Raw genomic sequence first — 19,983 nt, 5'->3', positions numbered from 1 at the left:
ACATTGTACAATATTTATATATATTTTTTTATTATACTTTGTCACTGTCTCCTGCGTTAGTGAGGTAGCGCAAGGAAACAGACGAAAGAAATGGCCCAACTCACCCCCATACACATGTATATACATACACATCCACACACGCACATATACAACCTATACATTTTTAACAGAAGGAGTCACGCGGGGAGTGCTCATCTTCCTCTTGGACTCAGATTGGGGTGTCTAAATGTGTGTGGATGTAACCAAGATGTGAAAAAAGGAGAGATAGGTAGTTTGTTTGAGGAAAGGAACCTGGATGTTTTGGCTCTGAGTGAAACGAAGCTCAAGGGTAAAGGGGAAGAGTGGTTTGGGAATGTCTTGGGAGTAAAGTCAGGGGTTAGTGAGAGGACAAGAGCAAGGGAAGGAGTAGCAGTACTCCTGAAACAGGAGTTGTGGGAGTATGTGATAGAATGTAAGAAAGTAAATTCTCGATTAATATGGGTAAAACTGAAAGTTGATGGAGAGAGATGGGTGATTATTGGTGCATATGCACCTGGGCATGAGAAGAAAGATCATGAGAGGTAAGTGTTTTGGGAGCAGCTGAATGAGTGTGTTAGTGGGTTTGATGCACAAGACCTGGTTATAGTGATGGGTGATTTGAATGCAAAGGTGAGTAATGTGGCAGTTGAGGGAATAATTGGTATACATGGGGTGTTCAGTGTTGTAAATGGAAATGGTGAAGAGCTTGTAGATTTATGTGCTGAAAAAGGACTGGTGATTGGGAATACCTGGTTTAAAAAGCGAGATATACATAAGTATACGTATGTAAGTAGGAGAGATGGCCAGAGAGCGTTATTGGATTACGTGGTAATTGACAGGCGCGCGAAAGAGAGACTTTTGGATGTTAATGTGCTGAGAGGTGCAAGTGGAGGGATGTCTGATCATTATCTTGTGGAGGCTAAGGTGAAGATTTGTATGGGTTTTCAGAAAAGAAGAGTGATTGTTAGGGTGAAGAGGTTGGTGAGAGTAAGTGAGCTTGGGAAGGAGACTTGTGTGAGGAAGTACCAGGAGAGACTGAGTACAGAATGGAAAAAGGTGAGAACAATGGAAGTAAGGGGAGTGGGGGAGGAATGGGATGTATTTAGGGAATCAGTGATGGATTGCGCAAAAGATGCTTGTGGCATGAGAAGAGTGGGAGGTGGGTTGATTAGAAAGGGTAGTGAGTGGTGGGATGAAGAAGTAAGATTATTAGTGAAAGAGAAGAGAGAGGCATTTGGACGATTTTTGCAGGGAAAAAATGCAATTGAGTGGGAGAAGTATAAAAGAAAGAGACAGGAGGTCAAGAGAAAGGTGCAAGAGGTGAAAAAGAGGGCAAATGAGAGTTGGGGTGAGAGAGTATCATTAAATTTTAGGGAGAATAAAAAGATGTTCTGGAAGGAGGTAAATAAAGTGCGTAAGACAAGGGAGCAAATGGGAACTTCAGTGAAGAGCGCTAATGGGGAGGTGATAACAAGTAGTGGTGATGTGAGAAGGAGATGGAGTGAGTATTTTGAAGGTTTGTTGAATGCGTTTGATGATAGAGTGGCAGATATAGGGTGTTTTGGTCGAGATGGTGTGCAAAGTGAGAGGGTTGGGGAAAATGATTTGGTAAACAGAGAAGAGGTAGTAAAAGCTTTGCGGAAGATGAAAGCCGGCAAGGCAGCAGGTTTGGATGGTATTGCAGTGGAATTTATTAAAAGAGGGGGTGACTGTATTGTTGACTGGTTGGTAAGGTTATTTAATGTATGTATGACATATGGTGAGGTGCCTGTGGATTGGCGGAATGCGTGCATAGTGCCATTGTACAAAGGCAAAGGGGATAAGAGTGAGTGCTCAACTTACAGAGGTATAAGTTTGTTGAGTATTCCTGGTAAATTATATGGGAGGGTATTGATTGAGAGGGTGAAGGCATGTACAGAGCATCAGATTGGGGAAGAGCAGTGTGGTTTCAGAAGTGGTAGAGGATGTGTGGATCAGGTGTTTGCTTTGAAGAATGTATGTGAGAAATACTTAGAAAAGCAAATGGATTTGTATGTAGCATTTATGGATCTGGAGAAGGCATATGATAGAGTTGATAGAGATGCTCTGTGGAAGGTATTAAGAATATATGGTGTGGGAGGCAAGTTGTTAGAAGCAGTGAAAAGTTTTTATCGAGGATGTAAGGCATGTGTACGTGTAGGAAGAGAGGAAAGTGATTGGTTCTCAGTGAATGTAGGTTTGCGGCAGGGGTGTGTGATGTCTCCATGGTTGTTTAATTTGTTTATGGATGGGGTTGTTAGGGAGGTAAATGCAAGAGTCTTGGAAAGAGGGGCAAGTATGAAGTCTGTTGGGGATGAGAGAGCTTGGGAAGTGAGTCAGTTGTTGTTCGCTGATGATACAGCGCTGGTGGCGGATTCATGTGAGAAACTGCAGAAGCTGGTGACAGAGTTTGGTAAAGTGTGTGGAAGAAGAAAGTTAAGAGTAAATGTGAATAAGAGCAAGGTTATTAGGTACAGTAGGGTTGAGGGTCAAGTCAATTGGGAGGTGAGTTTGAATGGAGAAAAACTGGAGGAAGTGAAGTGTTTTAGATATCTGGGAGTGGATCTGTCAGCGGATGGAACCATGGAAGCGGAAGTGGATCATAGGGTGGGGGAGGGGGCGAAAATTTTGGGAGCCTTGAAAAATGTGTGGAAGTCGAGAACATGATCCTGGAAAGCAAAAATGGGTATGTTTGAAGGAATAGTGGTTCCAACAATGTTGTATGGTTGCGAGGCGTGGGCTATGGATAGAGTTGTGCGCAGGAGGATGGATGTGCTGGAAATGAGATGTTTGAGGACAATGTGTGGTGTGAGGTGGTTTGATCGAGTAAGTAACGTAAAGGTAAGAGAGATGTGTGGAAATAAAAAGAGCGTGGTTGAGAGAGCAGAAGAGGGTGTTTTGAAATGGTTTGGGCACATGGAGAGAATGAGTGAGGAAAGATTGACCAAGAGGATATATGTGTCGGAGGTGGAGGGAACGAGGAGAAGAGGGAGACCAAATTGGAGGTGGAAAGATGGAGTGAAAAGGATTTTGTGTGATCGGGGCCTGAACATGCAGGAGGGTGAAAGGAGGGCAAGGAATAGAGTGAATTGGAGCGATGTGGTATACAGGGGTTGACATGCTGTCAGTGGATTGAATCAAGGCATGTGAAGCGTCCGGGGTAAACCATGGAAAGCTGTGTAGGTATGTATATTTGCGTGTGTGGACGTGTGTATGTACATGTGTATGGGGGGGTTGGGCCATTTCTTTTGTCTGTTTCCTTGCGCTACCTCGCAAACGCGGAGACAGCGACAAAGTATAAAAAAAAAAAAAAAAATATATATATATATATATATATATATATATATATATATATACATTTTTTTTTAATTTTCCAAAAGAAGGAACAGAGAAGGGGGCCAGGTGAGGATATTCTCTCAATGGCCCAGTCCTCTGTTCTTAACGCTACCTCGCTAACGCGGGAAATGGCGAATAGTTTGAAAAAAAGAAAAAAAAAAATATATATATATATATATATATATATATATATATATATATATATATATATATATATATATGTGTGTGTGTGTGTGTGTGTGTGTGTGTGTGTGTGTGTCCCCTTACGTTATGTACAGTATTATGGTGTTCAACGAACTCCATGACTATTTTTTTACATCAAAAACATGGATAATTAGTGAAACTGAATATCCAGTCACCTGCTTGGACAAAATGTATGCTTTTTGTACTTTACACTTAGCGTGTACGAATTGCCATCACATGTTGGTGAGCATCAAATCCGCCAAGAATGTCGTTTAGATAATCATTGATTCTGATAAATGAAGCCGGTATGAAGAAGGATCTCCTGTATCGAGAAAGCAAAAAATCGACATAACTATTGATGTCACCACATTAACAGTTATCCCGCATGACACTGCAATATTACAAATGCCGACATGATTTCTAACTCTTTTCTTGTGGATAAATTTGCATATTTTGGTTTGGTCGGGCCCTTATTAATCAATGTATTTTAGCCTCTGTAAACTCCCTGCTAGCCTTCTCTTGCCCTTTAGCATATGACCTTTCATTCAACTATCAATGAGACATTCTGTTTATGTAAACTTAAAGTTATAATGATAAAACGTTTTTGCGAAACGTTTATCTGCAATTGGCTGTATATCAGTGGCGACAAAAGTGAAATGGAACAAAGAAATGTGTTAGAAAAGTTGTGATTATAATCTATACTTTCCTTACTCACTCCCGAGTCCAAATGTCAAGGCATACTCTGAGACCAAACAAGATGCATTAAATTCGTTGTAAAATTTAAAAATCATTGCTAGTAATTGTATCTTGTGTGTATTGACAACGAAACTGAGTGGACATGTATGTCATGGTTCCATTGTGCTTTCAGCTATGATAGTCCATTATCATTTGTTATAGTACATTGTTAAGAATATGCACTGCTTTACTTACGGAGTAATTAATGACATTTCAATCACAGCCATCCACTCCCTCCATCCTCTGTCGTCCGTTATAACTTACCAAAGTTTATGGATAAGTTCTTTATGTCATTTTAAGAAATATAAAATATTCTGTAAAATCATCAAATTTTCAAATTTAAAAGTTTGATGTTATCTTTTTTGCTTATAAATTCTGCCAAAAACATTCGAGAAGTAATGTACAGGTCCAATTCCCGATTGTCAACAATAACACGAGATAAAGTTTGTTTGTTTGTGCCAGGTAATTACATGTGTACTTTCGCTTCCGGAATATAAACTGTTGAATATATGTTGTTAGATGTCTTTAACTGTAAATTTTACAAATATAGTGTACCATAGGCAGTAAGGAAGTATTTCGATAGATTACTGAAGGTATGTTTTGAGTGATTTTGGTGAAAGTATACGTTAGGGATATGATTCTTAATTCCATTTACTTAAATGAAGGAAAGTCGAATTAACCTATCAGTTTCACTTACAGTATGAACCAACAGGCGCCATAGGATTAGGATTTCTTTTAAGTGCAGAGGAAAGCTTTTTTATGTGAAAGTAAAACAGTGTACACCAAATATTTTCTTAAGTAACAAGGTCGCTTAGACATAATGGCATGAACAAATCTGACATTTTTTAGATAAGACGATAGTGGCAAGAGTTTGTAAGGAAAAATTCATGATTAAGTAATAAGTAGATGAATCATGTCAAAGAATTGGTGGTTAAGGTGTTATTGTTTCATCGAAACTACGTATAGTAGCATATTGAGTGAATTTGTTCTGTAGTGCTTTTTCAGCCTGGGCTGTGTGGTTAGAAGACTTCCTAAGTCATCTCTAGGTAGTGTTTAGAGAATACATTAAAACATGTGGAAGGTCACTCAGAGCATTATGTTTTGTTACATGTTAGGTAAGGCAGTAGTAGTGGGAGTTACGAACATCTTCAGAAAAATGCGGCCTATTCATAACTATATATATATATATATATATATATATATATATATATATATATTTTCTATAGAATGGATGTTACCTTTGTAGATGATAGAAAACAACGAAATTTCTGTAAAGGCATCTGTTTAGTGATTAAAGGTTATATATATGGTGTAGGATTTTGGGTATAGCAATTTAAACTCCATCGTTTTTTTAAGTTTTAGTAAATTGGGCAGGGCTCTGAAGTAGAGGGAAAGTGGTGTGCAAAACCCCTCAAAATCAATAGTGGATAGTTTATGTGATGCATTTGTAACTTTTTTATCTCAATTTAGTAAACAGTAGATTAACTGGAGGAACGTTTGTGGCTTCCCAACATTACTTTGTAATTTCCCTGTGTGCAGTACAAAGATATTATAAGGTACTTGCTCAGATTCTGTAGAGCTTTATTTGGTTCGCATGATGATACATAAAATAAATGATGTAATGAATCAAGAAACCGATACTGGAAAGTGTAGAAATCTTTATTATTTATGCATTCCAGTGATTACCATCATGCATTGTGATGTTTAGATGTTGCCTTAATCCAAGTTTTGCAAATGTGTTAGGTGAGTTCAGATGTTTACATAAATTTAAGGTATGAATTAATTTCTCCAATGCTGTCATATTCTTGTCTTTTTAAACATATGGTCTCTCTTTACATTTCCAATGAAATTTATTGAGTTAGCATTGATAAATGGAGTACTGTATGTAATTTTTGTAAGAATACATAGGAATATTAAGAATTTCACGAATGAAGTCTTTATATGTTAAAAGTATGTTTTTTATGATTCTCACATTGTACAATATTTACATTGTACAATATTTATATATATTTTTTTATTATACTTTGTCACTGTCTCCTGCGTTAGTGAGGTAGCGCAAGGAAACAGACGAAAGAAATGGCCCAACTCACCCCCATACACATGTATATACATACACATCCACACACGCACATATACAACCTATACATTTTTAACAGAAGGAGTCACGCGGGGAGTGCTCATCTTCCTCTTGGACTCAGATTGGGGTGTCTAAATGTGTGTGGATGTAACCAAGATGTGAAAAAAGGAGAGATAGGTAGTTTGTTTGAGGAAAGGAACCTGGATGTTTTGGCTCTGAGTGAAACGAAGCTCAAGGGTAAAGGGGAAGAGTGGTTTGGGAATGTCTTGGGAGTAAAGTCAGGGGTTAGTGAGAGGACAAGAGCAAGGGAAGGAGTAGCAGTACTCCTGAAACAGGAGTTGTGGGAGTATGTGATAGAATGTAAGAAAGTAAATTCTCGATTAATATGGGTAAAACTGAAAGTTGATGGAGAGAGATGGGTGATTATTGGTGCATATGCACCTGGGCATGAGAAGAAAGATCATGAGAGGTAAGTGTTTTGGGAGCAGCTGAATGAGTGTGTTAGTGGGTTTGATGCACAAGACCTGGTTATAGTGATGGGTGATTTGAATGCAAAGGTGAGTAATGTGGCAGTTGAGGGAATAATTGGTATACATGGGGTGTTCAGTGTTGTAAATGGAAATGGTGAAGAGCTTGTAGATTTATGTGCTGAAAAAGGACTGGTGATTGGGAATACCTGGTTTAAAAAGCGAGATATACATAAGTATACGTATGTAAGTAGGAGAGATGGCCAGAGAGCGTTATTGGATTACGTGGTAATTGACAGGCGCGCGAAAGAGAGACTTTTGGATGTTAATGTGCTGAGAGGTGCAAGTGGAGGGATGTCTGATCATTATCTTGTGGAGGCTAAGGTGAAGATTTGTATGGGTTTTCAGAAAAGAAGAGTGATTGTTAGGGTGAAGAGGTTGGTGAGAGTAAGTGAGCTTGGGAAGGAGACTTGTGTGAGGAAGTACCAGGAGAGACTGAGTACAGAATGGAAAAAGGTGAGAACAATGGAAGTAAGGGGAGTGGGGGAGGAATGGGATGTATTTAGGGAATCAGTGATGGATTGCGCAAAAGATGCTTGTGGCATGAGAAGAGTGGGAGGTGGGTTGATTAGAAAGGGTAGTGAGTGGTGGGATGAAGAAGTAAGATTATTAGTGAAAGAGAAGAGAGAGGCATTTGGACGATTTTTGCAGGGAAAAAATGCAATTGAGTGGGAGAAGTATAAAAGAAAGAGACAGGAGGTCAAGAGAAAGGTGCAAGAGGTGAAAAAGAGGGCAAATGAGAGTTGGGGTGAGAGAGTATCATTAAATTTTAGGGAGAATAAAAAGATGTTCTGGAAGGAGGTAAATAAAGTGCGTAAGACAAGGGAGCAAATGGGAACTTCAGTGAAGAGCGCTAATGGGGAGGTGATAACAAGTAGTGGTGATGTGAGAAGGAGATGGAGTGAGTATTTTGAAGGTTTGTTGAATGCGTTTGATGATAGAGTGGCAGATATAGGGTGTTTTGGTCGAGATGGTGTGCAAAGTGAGAGGGTTGGGGAAAATGATTTGGTAAACAGAGAAGAGGTAGTAAAAGCTTTGCGGAAGATGAAAGCCGGCAAGGCAGCAGGTTTGGATGGTATTGCAGTGGAATTTATTAAAAGAGGGGGTGACTGTATTGTTGACTGGTTGGTAAGGTTATTTAATGTATGTATGACATATGGTGAGGTGCCTGTGGATTGGCGGAATGCGTGCATAGTGCCATTGTACAAAGGCAAAGGGGATAAGAGTGAGTGCTCAACTTACAGAGGTATAAGTTTGTTGAGTATTCCTGGTAAATTATATGGGAGGGTATTGATTGAGAGGGTGAAGGCATGTACAGAGCATCAGATTGGGGAAGAGCAGTGTGGTTTCAGAAGTGGTAGAGGATGTTTGGATCAGGTGTTTGCTTTGAAGAATGTATGTGAGAAATACTTAGAAAAGCAAATGGATTAGTATGTAGCATTTATGGATCTGGAGAAGGCATATGATAGAGTTGATAGAGATGCTCTGTGGAAGGTATTAAGAATATATGGTGTGGGTGGCAAGTTGTTGGAAGCAGTGAAAAGTTTTTATCGAGGATGTAAGGCATGTGTACGAGTAGGAAGAGAGGAAAGTGATTGGTTCTCAGTGAATGTAGGTTTGCGGCAGGGGTGTGTGATGTCTCCATGGTTGGTTGATTTGTTTATGGATGGAGTTGTTAGGGAGGTGAATGCAAGAGTTTTGGAAAGAGGGGCAAGAATGAAGTCTGTTGTGGATGAGAGAGCTTGGGAAGTGAGTGAGTTGTTGTTCGCTGATGATACAGCGCTGGTGGCTGATTCATGTGAGAAACTGCAGAAGCTGGTGACTGAGTTTGGTAAATTGTGTGAAAGAAGAAAGTTAAGAGTAAATGTAAATAATAGCAAGGTTATTAGGTACAGTAGGGTTGAGGGTCAAATCAATTGGGAGGTAAGTTTGAATGGAGAAAAACTGGAGGAAGTAAAGTGTTTTAGATATCTGGGAGTGGATCTGGCAGCGGATGGAACCATGGAAGCGGAAGTGAATCATAGGGTGGGGGAGGGGGTGAAAATCCTGGGAGCCTTGAAGAATGTGTGGAAGTCGAGAACATTATCTCGGAAAGCAAAAATGGGTATGTTTGAAGGAATAGTGGTTCCAAAAATGATGTATGGTTGCGAGGCGTGGGCTATGGATAGAGTTGTGCGCAGGAGGGTGGATGTGCTGGAAATGAGATGTTTGAGGACAATGTGTGGTGTGAGGTGGTTTGATGGAGTAAGTAATGTAAAGGTAAGAGAGATGTGTGGAAATAAAAAGAGTGTGGTTGAGAGAGCAGAAGAGGGTGTTTTGAAATGGTTTGGGCACAAGGAGAGAATGAGTGAGGAAAGATTGACCAAGAGGATATATGTGTCGGAGGTGGAGGGAACGAGGAGAAGTGGGAGACCAAATTGGAGGTGGAAAGATGGAGTGAAAAAGATTTTGAGTGATCGGGGCCTGAACATGCAGGAGGGTGAAAGGCGGGCAAGGAATAGAGTGAACTGGATCGATGTGGTATACCGGGGTTGACGTGCTGTCAGTGGATTGAAACAGGGCATGTGAAGCGTCTGGGGTAAACCGTGGAAAGCTGTGTAGGTATGTATATTTGCGTGTGTGGACGTGTATGTATATACATGTGTATGTTGGTGGGTTGGGCCATTTCTTTCGTCTGTTTCCTTGTGCTACCTCACAAACGCGGGAGACAGCGACAAAGCAAAAAAAAAGAAAAAACATATATATATATCCCTGGGGATAGGGGAGAAAGAATACTTCCCACGTATTCCCTGAGTGTCGTAGAAGGCGACTAAAAGGGAAGGGAGTGGGGGACTGGAAATCCTCCCCTTTCATTTTTTTTTGATTTTCCAAAAGAAGGAACAGAGAAGGGGGCCAGGTGAGGATATTTCCTCAAAGGCCCAGTCCTCTGTTCTTAACGCTACCTCGCTAATGCGGGAAATGGTGAATAGTATGAAAGAAGAAATATATATATATATATATATATATATATATATATATATATATATATATATATATATATATGAAATACAAAACTTTCCATGGTTTACCTTAGACGCTTCACATGCCCTGGTTCAATCCATTGACAGCACGTCGACACTGGTATATCACAGTGTTCCAAGTTACTCTATTCCTTGCATGCCTTTCACCCTTCTTTATGTTCAGGCCCCATTCGCTCCAAACCTTTTTCACTTCATCCTTCCATCTCCAATTTGGTCTCCCACTTCTCCTCGTTACCTCAACCTCTGATACATATATCCCCTTTGTCAACCTTTCCTCACTCATTCTCTCCATGTGACCAAACCATTTTAATACATCCTCCTCTACTCTCTCAACCACACTCTTTTTATTGCCACACATCTCTTTTACCCCTTCATTACTTACTCGATCAAACCACCTCACACCACATGTTGTCCTCAGACATTCATTTCCAACACATCCACCCTCCTCCGCACAATCCTATCTATAGCCCATGCCTCACATCCATATAACATTGTTGGAACCGCTATTCCTTCAAACATGACCATTTTTGCTCTCCGAGATAATGTTCTTGCCTTCCACACATTCTTCAGTGCTCCCAGAACCTTTGCCCCCTCCCTCACCCTGTGGCTCACTTCCACTTCCATGGTTCCATCCGCTGCCAAATCCACTCCCAGATATCAAAAACACTTCGCTTCCTCCAGTTTTTCTCCATTCAAGCCTACCTCCCAATTTACTTGTCCCTCAACCCTACTGAACCTAATAACCTTCCTCTTATTCACATTTACTCTCACCTTTCTTCTTTCACACACTTTACCAGACTCAGTCACCAACATCTGCAGTTTCTTACCCGATTCAGCCACCAGTGCTGTATCATCAGCGAACAACAACAGACTCACTCCTCAAGCCCTCTCATCCACAACAGACTGCATACTTGCCCCTCTCTCCAAAACTCTTGCATTCACCTCCCTAACAACCCCATCCATAAACAAATTAAACACCCATGGAGACATCACGCGCCCCTGTCACAAACCGACATTCACTGCGAAGCAGTCACTTTCCTCTCTTCCTACACATACTGATGCCTTACATCCTTGATAAAAACTTTTCACTACTTCTAGCAACGTACCTCCCACACCATATATAGCAAAGGAAGGAGCAACACTACTCCTGAAGCTAGAGTTGTGGAAGTATGTGATAGAGTGTAAGAAAGTAAATTCTAGATTGATGGGGGTAAAAGTGAAAGTGGATGGAGAGAGATGGGTGATTATTGGTGCCTATGCAACTGGTCATAAAAAGAAAGATCGTGAGAGGCAAGTGTTTTGGGAGCAACTGAGTGAGTGTGTTAGCCGCTTTGATGCATGAGACCAGGTTTTAGTGATGGGTGATTTGAATGCGAAGGTGAGTAATGTGGCAGTTGAGGGTTTAATTGGTGTACATGGGGTGTTCAGTGTTGTAAATGGAAATGGTGAAGAGCTTGTGGATCTGTGAGCTGAAAAAGGCCTGGCAATTGGGAATACGTGGGTTAAAAAGAGAGATAAACATAAGTGTATGTATGTGAGTAGGAGAGATGGTCAAAGGGTGTCATTGGATTACATGTTATTTGATAAGCTTGTAAAAGAGGCTTGTAAAAGAGACTTTTGGATGTTTATTTGCTAAGAGGGGGAGCTGGTGGGATGTCTGATTACTATCTTATGGCGGCAAAGGCTAAGATTTGTGGAGGTTTCCAGAAAAGAAGAGAAAATGTTAGAGAGAAGAGAATGGCAGGAGTAAGTGAGCTTGGAAAGGAGACTTTTGTGAGGAAGTACTAGGAGAGATTGAGTGTAGAATGGCAAAAGGTGAGATCAAATGACATGAGGGGAGTGGGGGAGGAATGGGATGTATTTAGGGAAGCAGTGATTGCTTGTGCAAAAGATGCATGTGGCATGAGAAAGGGTAGTTAGTGCTGGGATGAAGAAGTTAAGAGAGAGGCGTTTGGATGATTTTTGCTGGGAAATAGTGCAAATGACTGGGAGTTGTATAAAAGAAAGTGGTAAGAGGTCAAGAGAGAGGTGTAAGAGGTGAAAAAGGGCAAATGAGAGTTGAGGTGAGAGAGTATCAATAAATTTTAGGGAGAATAAAAAGATGTTTTGGAAAGGGGTAAAAAATGTGTATATGAGTCAAGGGAACAAATGGGAACATCAGTGAAGCGGGCAAATGGGGAGGTAATAACAAGTAGTAGTGATTAAGTGAAGAGATGGAGTGAGTATTTTTAATGTTTGTTGAATGTGTTTGATGAGAGAGTGGCAGATATAGGGTGTTTTATTCGGGGTGGTGTGCAGAGTGAGAGGGGTCAGGGAGAATGGGTTGGTAAATAGAGACGAAGTAGTGAAAGCTTTGCGGAAGATGAAAGGAAGCAAGGCAGCGGGTTTGGATGGTATTATAGTGGAATTTTAAGAAAAGGGGGTGACTGTGTTATTGATTGGTTGGCAAGGATATTCACTGTATGTATGGATTATGATGAAGTGCCTGAGGATTGGCAGAATTCATGCATAGTGCCATTGTACATAGGCAAAGGGTGAGTGCTAAGATTACAGAGAAATAAGTTAGTTGAGTATTCGTGGGAAATTATATGGGAGGGTATTGACTGAGAGGGTGAAGGCATGTACAGAGGATCAGATTGAGGAAGAGCAGTGTGGTTTCAGAAGTGGTAGAGGATGTGTGGATCAGGTATTTGCTTTGAAAAATGTATGTGAGAAATAATTGTAAAAACAGATTGATTTGTATTTAGCATTTATGGATCTGGAAAAGGCATATGATGGTTTCATAGTGATGCTTTGTGGGAAGTTTTAAGAGTACTTAGTGTTGGAGGTAAATTGCTAGAAGCAGTGAAAAGTTTTTACCAAGGATGTTAGGCATGCGTGCAAGTAGGAAGAGAGGAAAGTGATTGGTTCCCAGTGAATGTTGGTTTGCTGTCGGTGTGTGTGATGTCCCCATGGTTGTTTAATTTGTTTATGGATGGGGTGGTTAGGGAGGTGAATGCAAGAGTTATGGAGAGAAGGGCAAGTATGCAGTCTTTTGTGGATAAGAGGGCCTGGGGAATGAGTCAGTTGTTGTTTGCTGATGTTACAGCACTGGTGGCTGCTTTGGGTGAGAAGCTGCAGAGGTTGGTGACTGAGTCGGTAAGTATGTGAAATGAGAATGCTGAGAGTAAATGTGAATAAGAGCGAGGTTATTAGGTACAATAGGGTTGAGGGACAAGTTAATTGGGAGGTAAGTTTGACTGGCAATAAACTGGAGGAAGTGAAGTATTGAAGTATTTTAGATATCAGGGAGTGGACTTAAGCAGAGGATGAAACCATGGAAGTGGAAGTGAGTCACAGGGTGTGGGAGGGTGCGAAGGTTCTGGGAGCATTGAAGAATGTATGGAAGGCAAGAACGTTATTTCGGAAAGCAAAAATGGGTATGTTTGAAGGAATAGTGGTTCAAACAATGTCATATGGTTGCGAGGCATGGGCTATAGATAGGGTTGTACGGAGGACGGTGGATGTGTTGGAATTGAAATGTTTGAGGACAATATGTGGTTTGAGGTGGTTTGATCGAGTAAGTAATGAAAGGGTAAGATAGAAGTGTGTTAATAAAAAGTGTAGTTAAGAGAGCAGAAGAGGGTGTGTTGAAATGGTTTGGACACATGAAGAGAATGACTGAGGAAAGATTGACAAAGAGGATATATGTGTCAGAGGTGGAGGGAAGAAGGAGAAGTGAGAGACCAAATTGAAGGTGGAAGGATGGAGTGAAAAAGATTTTGAGCGATCGGTGCCTTAACATACAGAAGGGTGAAAGGCTTGCAAGGAATAGAGTGAATTGGAATGATGTGGTATACCAGGGTCGACGTGCTGTCAATTGATTGAACCAGGGCATGTGAAGCATCTGGGGTCAACCATGGAAAGTTTTGTAGGACCTGGATGTGGAAAGGGAGGTGTGGTTTTGGTGCATTACACATGACAGCTGGAGACTGAGTGTGAACGAATATGGCCTTTTTTTGTCTTTTCCTTTTGCTACCTCGCAGGGTAGGGGAAATGCTATTTCATGTGTGGTGAGGAGGCAACCTCCCTAACAACCCTATCCTTAAACAAATTAAACAACCATAGAGACATCATGCACCCCTGCCGCAAACCGACATTCACTGGGAACCAATCACTTTCCTCTCTTCTTACTTGTACATATGCCTTACATCCTCGATAAAAACTTTTCACCGCTTCTAGCAACTTGTCTCCTACACCATATACTCTTAATACCTTCTGGAGAGCATCTCTATCAACTTTATCATGCCTTCTTCAGGTCCATAGACTCTACATACAAATCCATCTGTTTTTCTAAGTATTTCTCACATTCTTCAAAGCAAACACCTGATCCACACATCCTCTACCACCTCTGAAACCACACTGCTCTTTCCCAATCTGATGCTCTGTACATGCCTTCACCCTCTCAATCAATACCCTCCCATATAATTTCCCAGGAATACTCAACAAACTTATACCTCTGTAATTTGAACACTTACCTTTATCCCCTTTGCCTTTGTACAGTGGCCTTATGCATGCATTCTGCAAATCCTCAAGCACTTCACCATGAACCATACATATATTGAATATCCTTGCCAACCAGTCAAGAACCCAGTCACCCCCTTTTTTGATAAATTCCACTGCAGTACCATCCAAACCCACCGCCTTGCTGGCTTTCATCTTCCGCAAAGCTTTCACTATCTCTTCTCTGTATACCAAACCATTTTTACTGACCCTATCACTTCTCACACCACCTCGATCAAAACACTGTATATAGTAGCCACTCTATCGTCAAACACATTCAACAAACCTTCACAATACTCTCTCCGTCTCTTTCTCACTTCACCACTACTTGTTATTTCCTCCCCATTAGCCCCCTTCACTGATTTTCCCATTTGTTCTCTTGTCTTATGCACTTTATTTACCTCCTTCCAAAGCATCCTTTTATTCTCCCTAAAATTTAATGATACTCTCTCACCCCAACTTTCATTTGCCCTCTTTTTCACCACTTGCACCTTTCTCTTGACCCCCTACCTCTTTCTTTTATACATCTCCCAGTCATTTGCACTATTTCACCACTACTTGTTATTTCCTCCCCATTAGCCCCCTTCACTGATTTTCCCATTTGTTCTCTTGTCTTATGCACTTTATTTACCTCCTTCCAAAGCATCCTTTTATTCTCCCTAAAATTTAATGATACTCTCTCACCCCAACTTTCATTTGCCCTCTTTTTCACCACTTGCACCTTTCTCTTGACCCCCTACTTCTTTCTTTTATACATCTCCCAGTCATTTGCACTATTTCCCTGCAAATATCATCCAAATGCCTCTTTCTTCTCTTTCACGAACAGTCTTACTTCTTCATCCCACCCTCTCTAATGTGCCCACCTCCCACCTCTCTCATGTTACAAGCATCATTTGCACAAGCCATCACTGCTTCACGAAATACATCCCATTCCTCCCCCACTCCCCTTACATCATTAGCTCTCACCGTTTTCCATTCTGCTCTCGAACTCTCCTGGTACTTCCTCACACAAGTCTCCTTTCCACACTCACTCACTCTCGCCACTCTCTTCACCTCAACATTCTCTCTTCTTTTCTGAAAATCTCTTCAGATCTTCACCTTTGCCTCCATAAGATGATGATCAGACATCCCTCCAGTTGCCCCCTCAGCACATTAACATCCAAATCTCTCTTTCACGTGCCTATCAATTATCATGTAATCCAGTAGCGCTCTCTGGCCATCTCTCCTACTTACATACGTATGCTTATGTATATCTCTCTTTTTTAAACCAAGTATTCCCAATCACTAGTCCTTTTTCAGCACACAACTCTACAAGCTCTTCACCATTTCCATTTACAACACTGAACACCCCATGTACACCAATTATACCCTCAACTGCCACATTACTCACCTTTGCATTCAAATCACCCATCACTATAACCCTGTCTCGTGCATCAAAGCTGCTAGCACACTCACTCAGCTGTGTGTGTGTGTGTGTGTGTGTTTTCAATGGTTGAATATGACTCCAAATGATTTCTGCATGCTTTTGGTATGGAAGTCTTATATTATTTGTATTGGGCACCATTATGAATGACTGTAACTGAAAAAACTTACAGTATCTTTGAATATTTCATGATTACTGGAATGGAAAATTCAGAATTAATTCTCATCATTGTTGATTACAAGTCATTCTGAAAGGTATCGTTATATGGTAGCCTTCTATATTACCATATTTAATGTTGCTTTTTGGTAGATTTTTCTCCTTATATTGGTTCACATCTTTTTTTGTATTCTTTGAACAGAGCTTTAACATTTTGTGATAACTTGCAATTCAAAGCTAACAATACTGTTGCCTTAACCCTTAAGAGATGGTAGGTCTCATTTGAGGATAACATAGGAAGGAACAGTTGACCTCATATTATGATCAGTTCTTGAATTGGCTGCTTTTGCCTCAATTGTGAAACGTAAGGCCATTAATACTTAACTTGGCATTGTACAGATTATTTCAAGACACTACAACCAATACTTTTTTCATGTAAAGTGGAAATGATGTTACGGACTTCTGCACAAGATATGTGCCCTCATGCTATGTATAGTATTTGATTATGTTTCTGTCCAGCTCTTATAAGGTAATGGATTGTTTTGATATGAAATCATTTATAATCACCTTTGCTTGAGACAAAAGCATATATAGAAACACTACACAACTCACTTGGGTGTTTGTGAAAATGCTTAGGGAGTACCTTATACACTTGGGAGCATTACAGCATGAGATAGTTTTCAGCACTCATAAACAGTGAATCAGTAGGGTGAGATGTGTATCATTTTGATCTGAATGTGCATATGTTATTGGATTCTGCTACTCAAGGTTGCAATGTGTGTGAAAAATCTCCTGTGGCAAGGCTGTACCATTGGAAATACAGTCTTGTCAAAGAACTTTTTACTCCAAAGGAGTCTGGATATCCCTCCCACTGGAGTAGTAGAGCCATGGGATGCAGTAACATTTAGAAAGGTCCTGGGTACCTCCAGCACTCTTTCATATATATATTGATCTGGGGGTAATATGAATAGATAAAGATAAATCAGGCTATGTAGCACTCATAAACAGTTGCTCAGTGCATTGTACATCATTTTAATCAGAACATTATGCCTTAGTTAACCTTGAAAGCAGTCTTAGGAAGATATTTTTCTCAATATTTTGTATTTTAGCCTTCAGTGCACAAGAATTTTTGCAATTGCCTCACTGAAGGGTTATCAAGACAGTAAGATTTTATGCTCCAAATCATGCTCTGCAGCAGTTACTATATTCTCTAATTACAACACTAGCATTGCAGAACAGAATCACAGAATATCATCTGAAGCTGATGTTTGTACCATATTCCTTTTTTATCAGAAACAAATGTCATGCTTTTTTCTACTTTGTCTTCTCAGTGAGTGTCCCATGTATATTGGCAACTTTTTTTTATGTTTACTGAATGAGTATAAATGGTTCAATTAGTGCACAAGTAACTTTATTTTCCTCATGCCATCTTATTAGTGGGTATAAATGAAAAATGTTACTGTTACCCTTAAGTGGATGAGTTTGTGACAGGGTATTGACAGACAGTATTTAATTTGAATTTCATATAAACACATTTGTTAATGAGTCAGGTGATATGAGGGAAAAAAGGCTGCTGATGAAAATGATCATTGTATAATTGAGAAGCAAGACTGACTATGCATGCATTGAATGGTAACTAGCTAAGCAAGCTGAAATTGAAAAGTAAGAGAGAATTCAGAAACATTTTATGAGTATGATTTAAGGAATATTACGAATTCGCTGTATTTAATGATAATTTAAAGAACAGGAACAGTACATTCAAGAAAGAGAAACTTGCATGATGATTTATCCTCAGTATTATGAAGGCATGTTTGTATTTTTATTCAAATGAAAAAAAGTCATATAAATGTGTTCATGAGAAGTGTTTCTAGATTAACTTTACAGGGGAGATGAGTATAAGTGGCAGTTCCAAGAATAGTCTCACAGAGAATGGGGTTCTTGCCCTGTTTCGTCAAGATGTTATGACAACTATCAATATGCAAGTGAGTTTTCTTTTTCGTAGATGAATATCTTAAGTTTGATCTCCAAAGATTTTTATGCACAGTGACTCCTAGAAAGTAATTAGAATTTACTGGACTATGATGTTTGCAATGGAAGTGGACTGCACCTAAGTATGGATATGCAACCTGCTCAGGCAGAGAGCTTTAAAGTAATATCAGTCTCTCTATCAACTTTTCTGTCATTCATTTGATATCACTCACTATGTTAATTCATTGCATTAATCAATTTCATTTTCCAACTTTGTTTTAGTTTGCATTTAGTGGATCTAGTGAATAAGTGAATAAGGATGAAAGACATGCAAGGAATAGAGTGAATTGGAACGATGTGGTATACTGGGGTTGACGTGCTGTCAGTGGACTGAGCCAATGCATGTGAAGCATCTGGGGTAAAGCATGGAAAGATCTGTGGGGCCTGGATGTGGAAAGGGAGCTATGGTTTCGATGCATTAGATATGACGCCTAGAGACTGAGTGTGAATGAATGTGGCCTTTTTGTCTGTTCCTGGCACTGCCTGGCTGGATGGGGGGATGCTGTTTCGTGTGTGGCGGGGTGGGGACGGGAATGGATGAAGGTACCAAATATGGATATGTACATGTGTATATATGTGTATGTCTGTTTATAAGTATGTATATATTGAAATATGTATGTATGTATATGTGCGTGTGTGAGTGTTTATGTATATACATGTATATGTGGGGGGTTGGGCCATTTCTCGTGTGTTTCCTAGTGCTACCTCGCAAAGGTAGGAGACAGTGGTTAAGTATAATATAGAATAGATAAATAATATATGTAGAACGGAATGTATTTAAGGAAGTAGTGATGGTTTGCGCCAAAGATGCATGTGGCATGAGAAAGGTGGAAGATGGGCAGATTAGAAAGGGTAGTGAGTGGTGGGATGAAGAGGTAAGATTGTTAGTGAAAGAGAAGGGAGAGGCATTTGGATGGATTTTGAAAGGAAGCAGTGCAAATGACTGGGAGATGTTTGAAAGAAAGTGGCAGGAGGTCAAGAGAAACGTGCAGGAGATGAAGAAGAGGGCAAATGAGAGTTGGGGTGAGAGAATATCATTAAATTTTAGGGTGCTTAAAAAGATGTTTTGGGAGGAGGTAAATAAAATGTGTAAAACAAGAGAACAAATGGGAACCTCGGTGAAGGGGGCAAATGGGGAGGTAATAACAAGGAGTGATGAAGTGAGAAGGAGATCCAGTGAGTATTTTGAAGGTTTGTTGAATGTGTTTGATGATAGAGTGGCAGATATAGGGTGTTTTAGTCTAGTCGAGGTGGTGTGCGAAGTGAGAGGGTCAGAGAGAATGGTTTGGTAAACAGATAAGAGGTAGTGAAAGCTTTGTGGAATTTATTAAAAAAGTGAGTGACTGTGTTGTTTATTGGTTGTTAAGGATATTCAATGTATGTATGACTCATGGTGAGGTGCCTGAGGATTGGCGGAATGCGTGCATAGTGCCATTGTACAAAGGCAAAGGGGATAAGAGTGAGTGCTCAAATTACAGAGGTAGAAGTTTGTTGAGTATTCCTGGTAAATTATATGGGAGGGTATTGATTGAGAGGGTGAAGGCATGTACAGAGCATCAGATTGGGGAAGAGCAGTGTGGTTTCAGAAGTGGTAGAGGATGTGTGGATCAGGTGTTTGCTTTGAAGAATGTATGTGAGAAATACCTAGAAAAGCAAATGGATTTGTATGTAGCATTTATGGATCTGGAGAAGGCATATGATAGAGTTAATAGAGATGCTCTGTGGAAGGTATTAAGAATATATGGTGTGGGAGGAAAGTTGTTAGAAGCAGTGAAAAGTTTTTATCGAGGATGTAAGGCATGTGTACGTGTAGGAAGAGAGGAAAGTGATTGGTTCTCAGTGAATGTAGGTTTGCGGCAGGGGTGTGTGATGTCTCCATGGTTGTTTAATTTGTTTATGGATGGGGTTGTTAGGGAGGTA

The 19,983-nt window shown here is 40.2% G+C and overlaps 1 protein-coding gene across 1 annotated transcript in view; it reads left to right on the top strand.

Annotated features, from left to right (window-relative positions):
- Positions 1-4,653: 4,653 nt before the first annotated feature.
- Positions 4,654-19,983, top strand: part of LOC139749260 (uncharacterized) — a 481,728-nt gene continuing 466,398 nt past the window's right edge. The window contains exons 1-2 of the mRNA XM_071662996.1: positions 4,654-4,752; positions 17,920-18,017. Coding sequence (XP_071519097.1) covers positions 4,689-4,752; positions 17,920-18,017 — 162 coding nt within the window. The 5' untranslated portion in view covers positions 4,654-4,688. The remainder of the gene's footprint in view (positions 4,753-17,919; positions 18,018-19,983) is intronic.

The sequence above is a fragment of the Panulirus ornatus genome, chromosome 6 (assembly GCF_036320965.1).
Source record: "Panulirus ornatus isolate Po-2019 chromosome 6, ASM3632096v1, whole genome shotgun sequence".
Classification (NCBI taxonomy): domain Eukaryota; kingdom Metazoa; phylum Arthropoda; class Malacostraca; order Decapoda; family Palinuridae; genus Panulirus; species Panulirus ornatus.
Note: the sequence above shows the minus strand (reverse complement) of the source record. Positions and strands in the feature narration are given on the sequence as shown.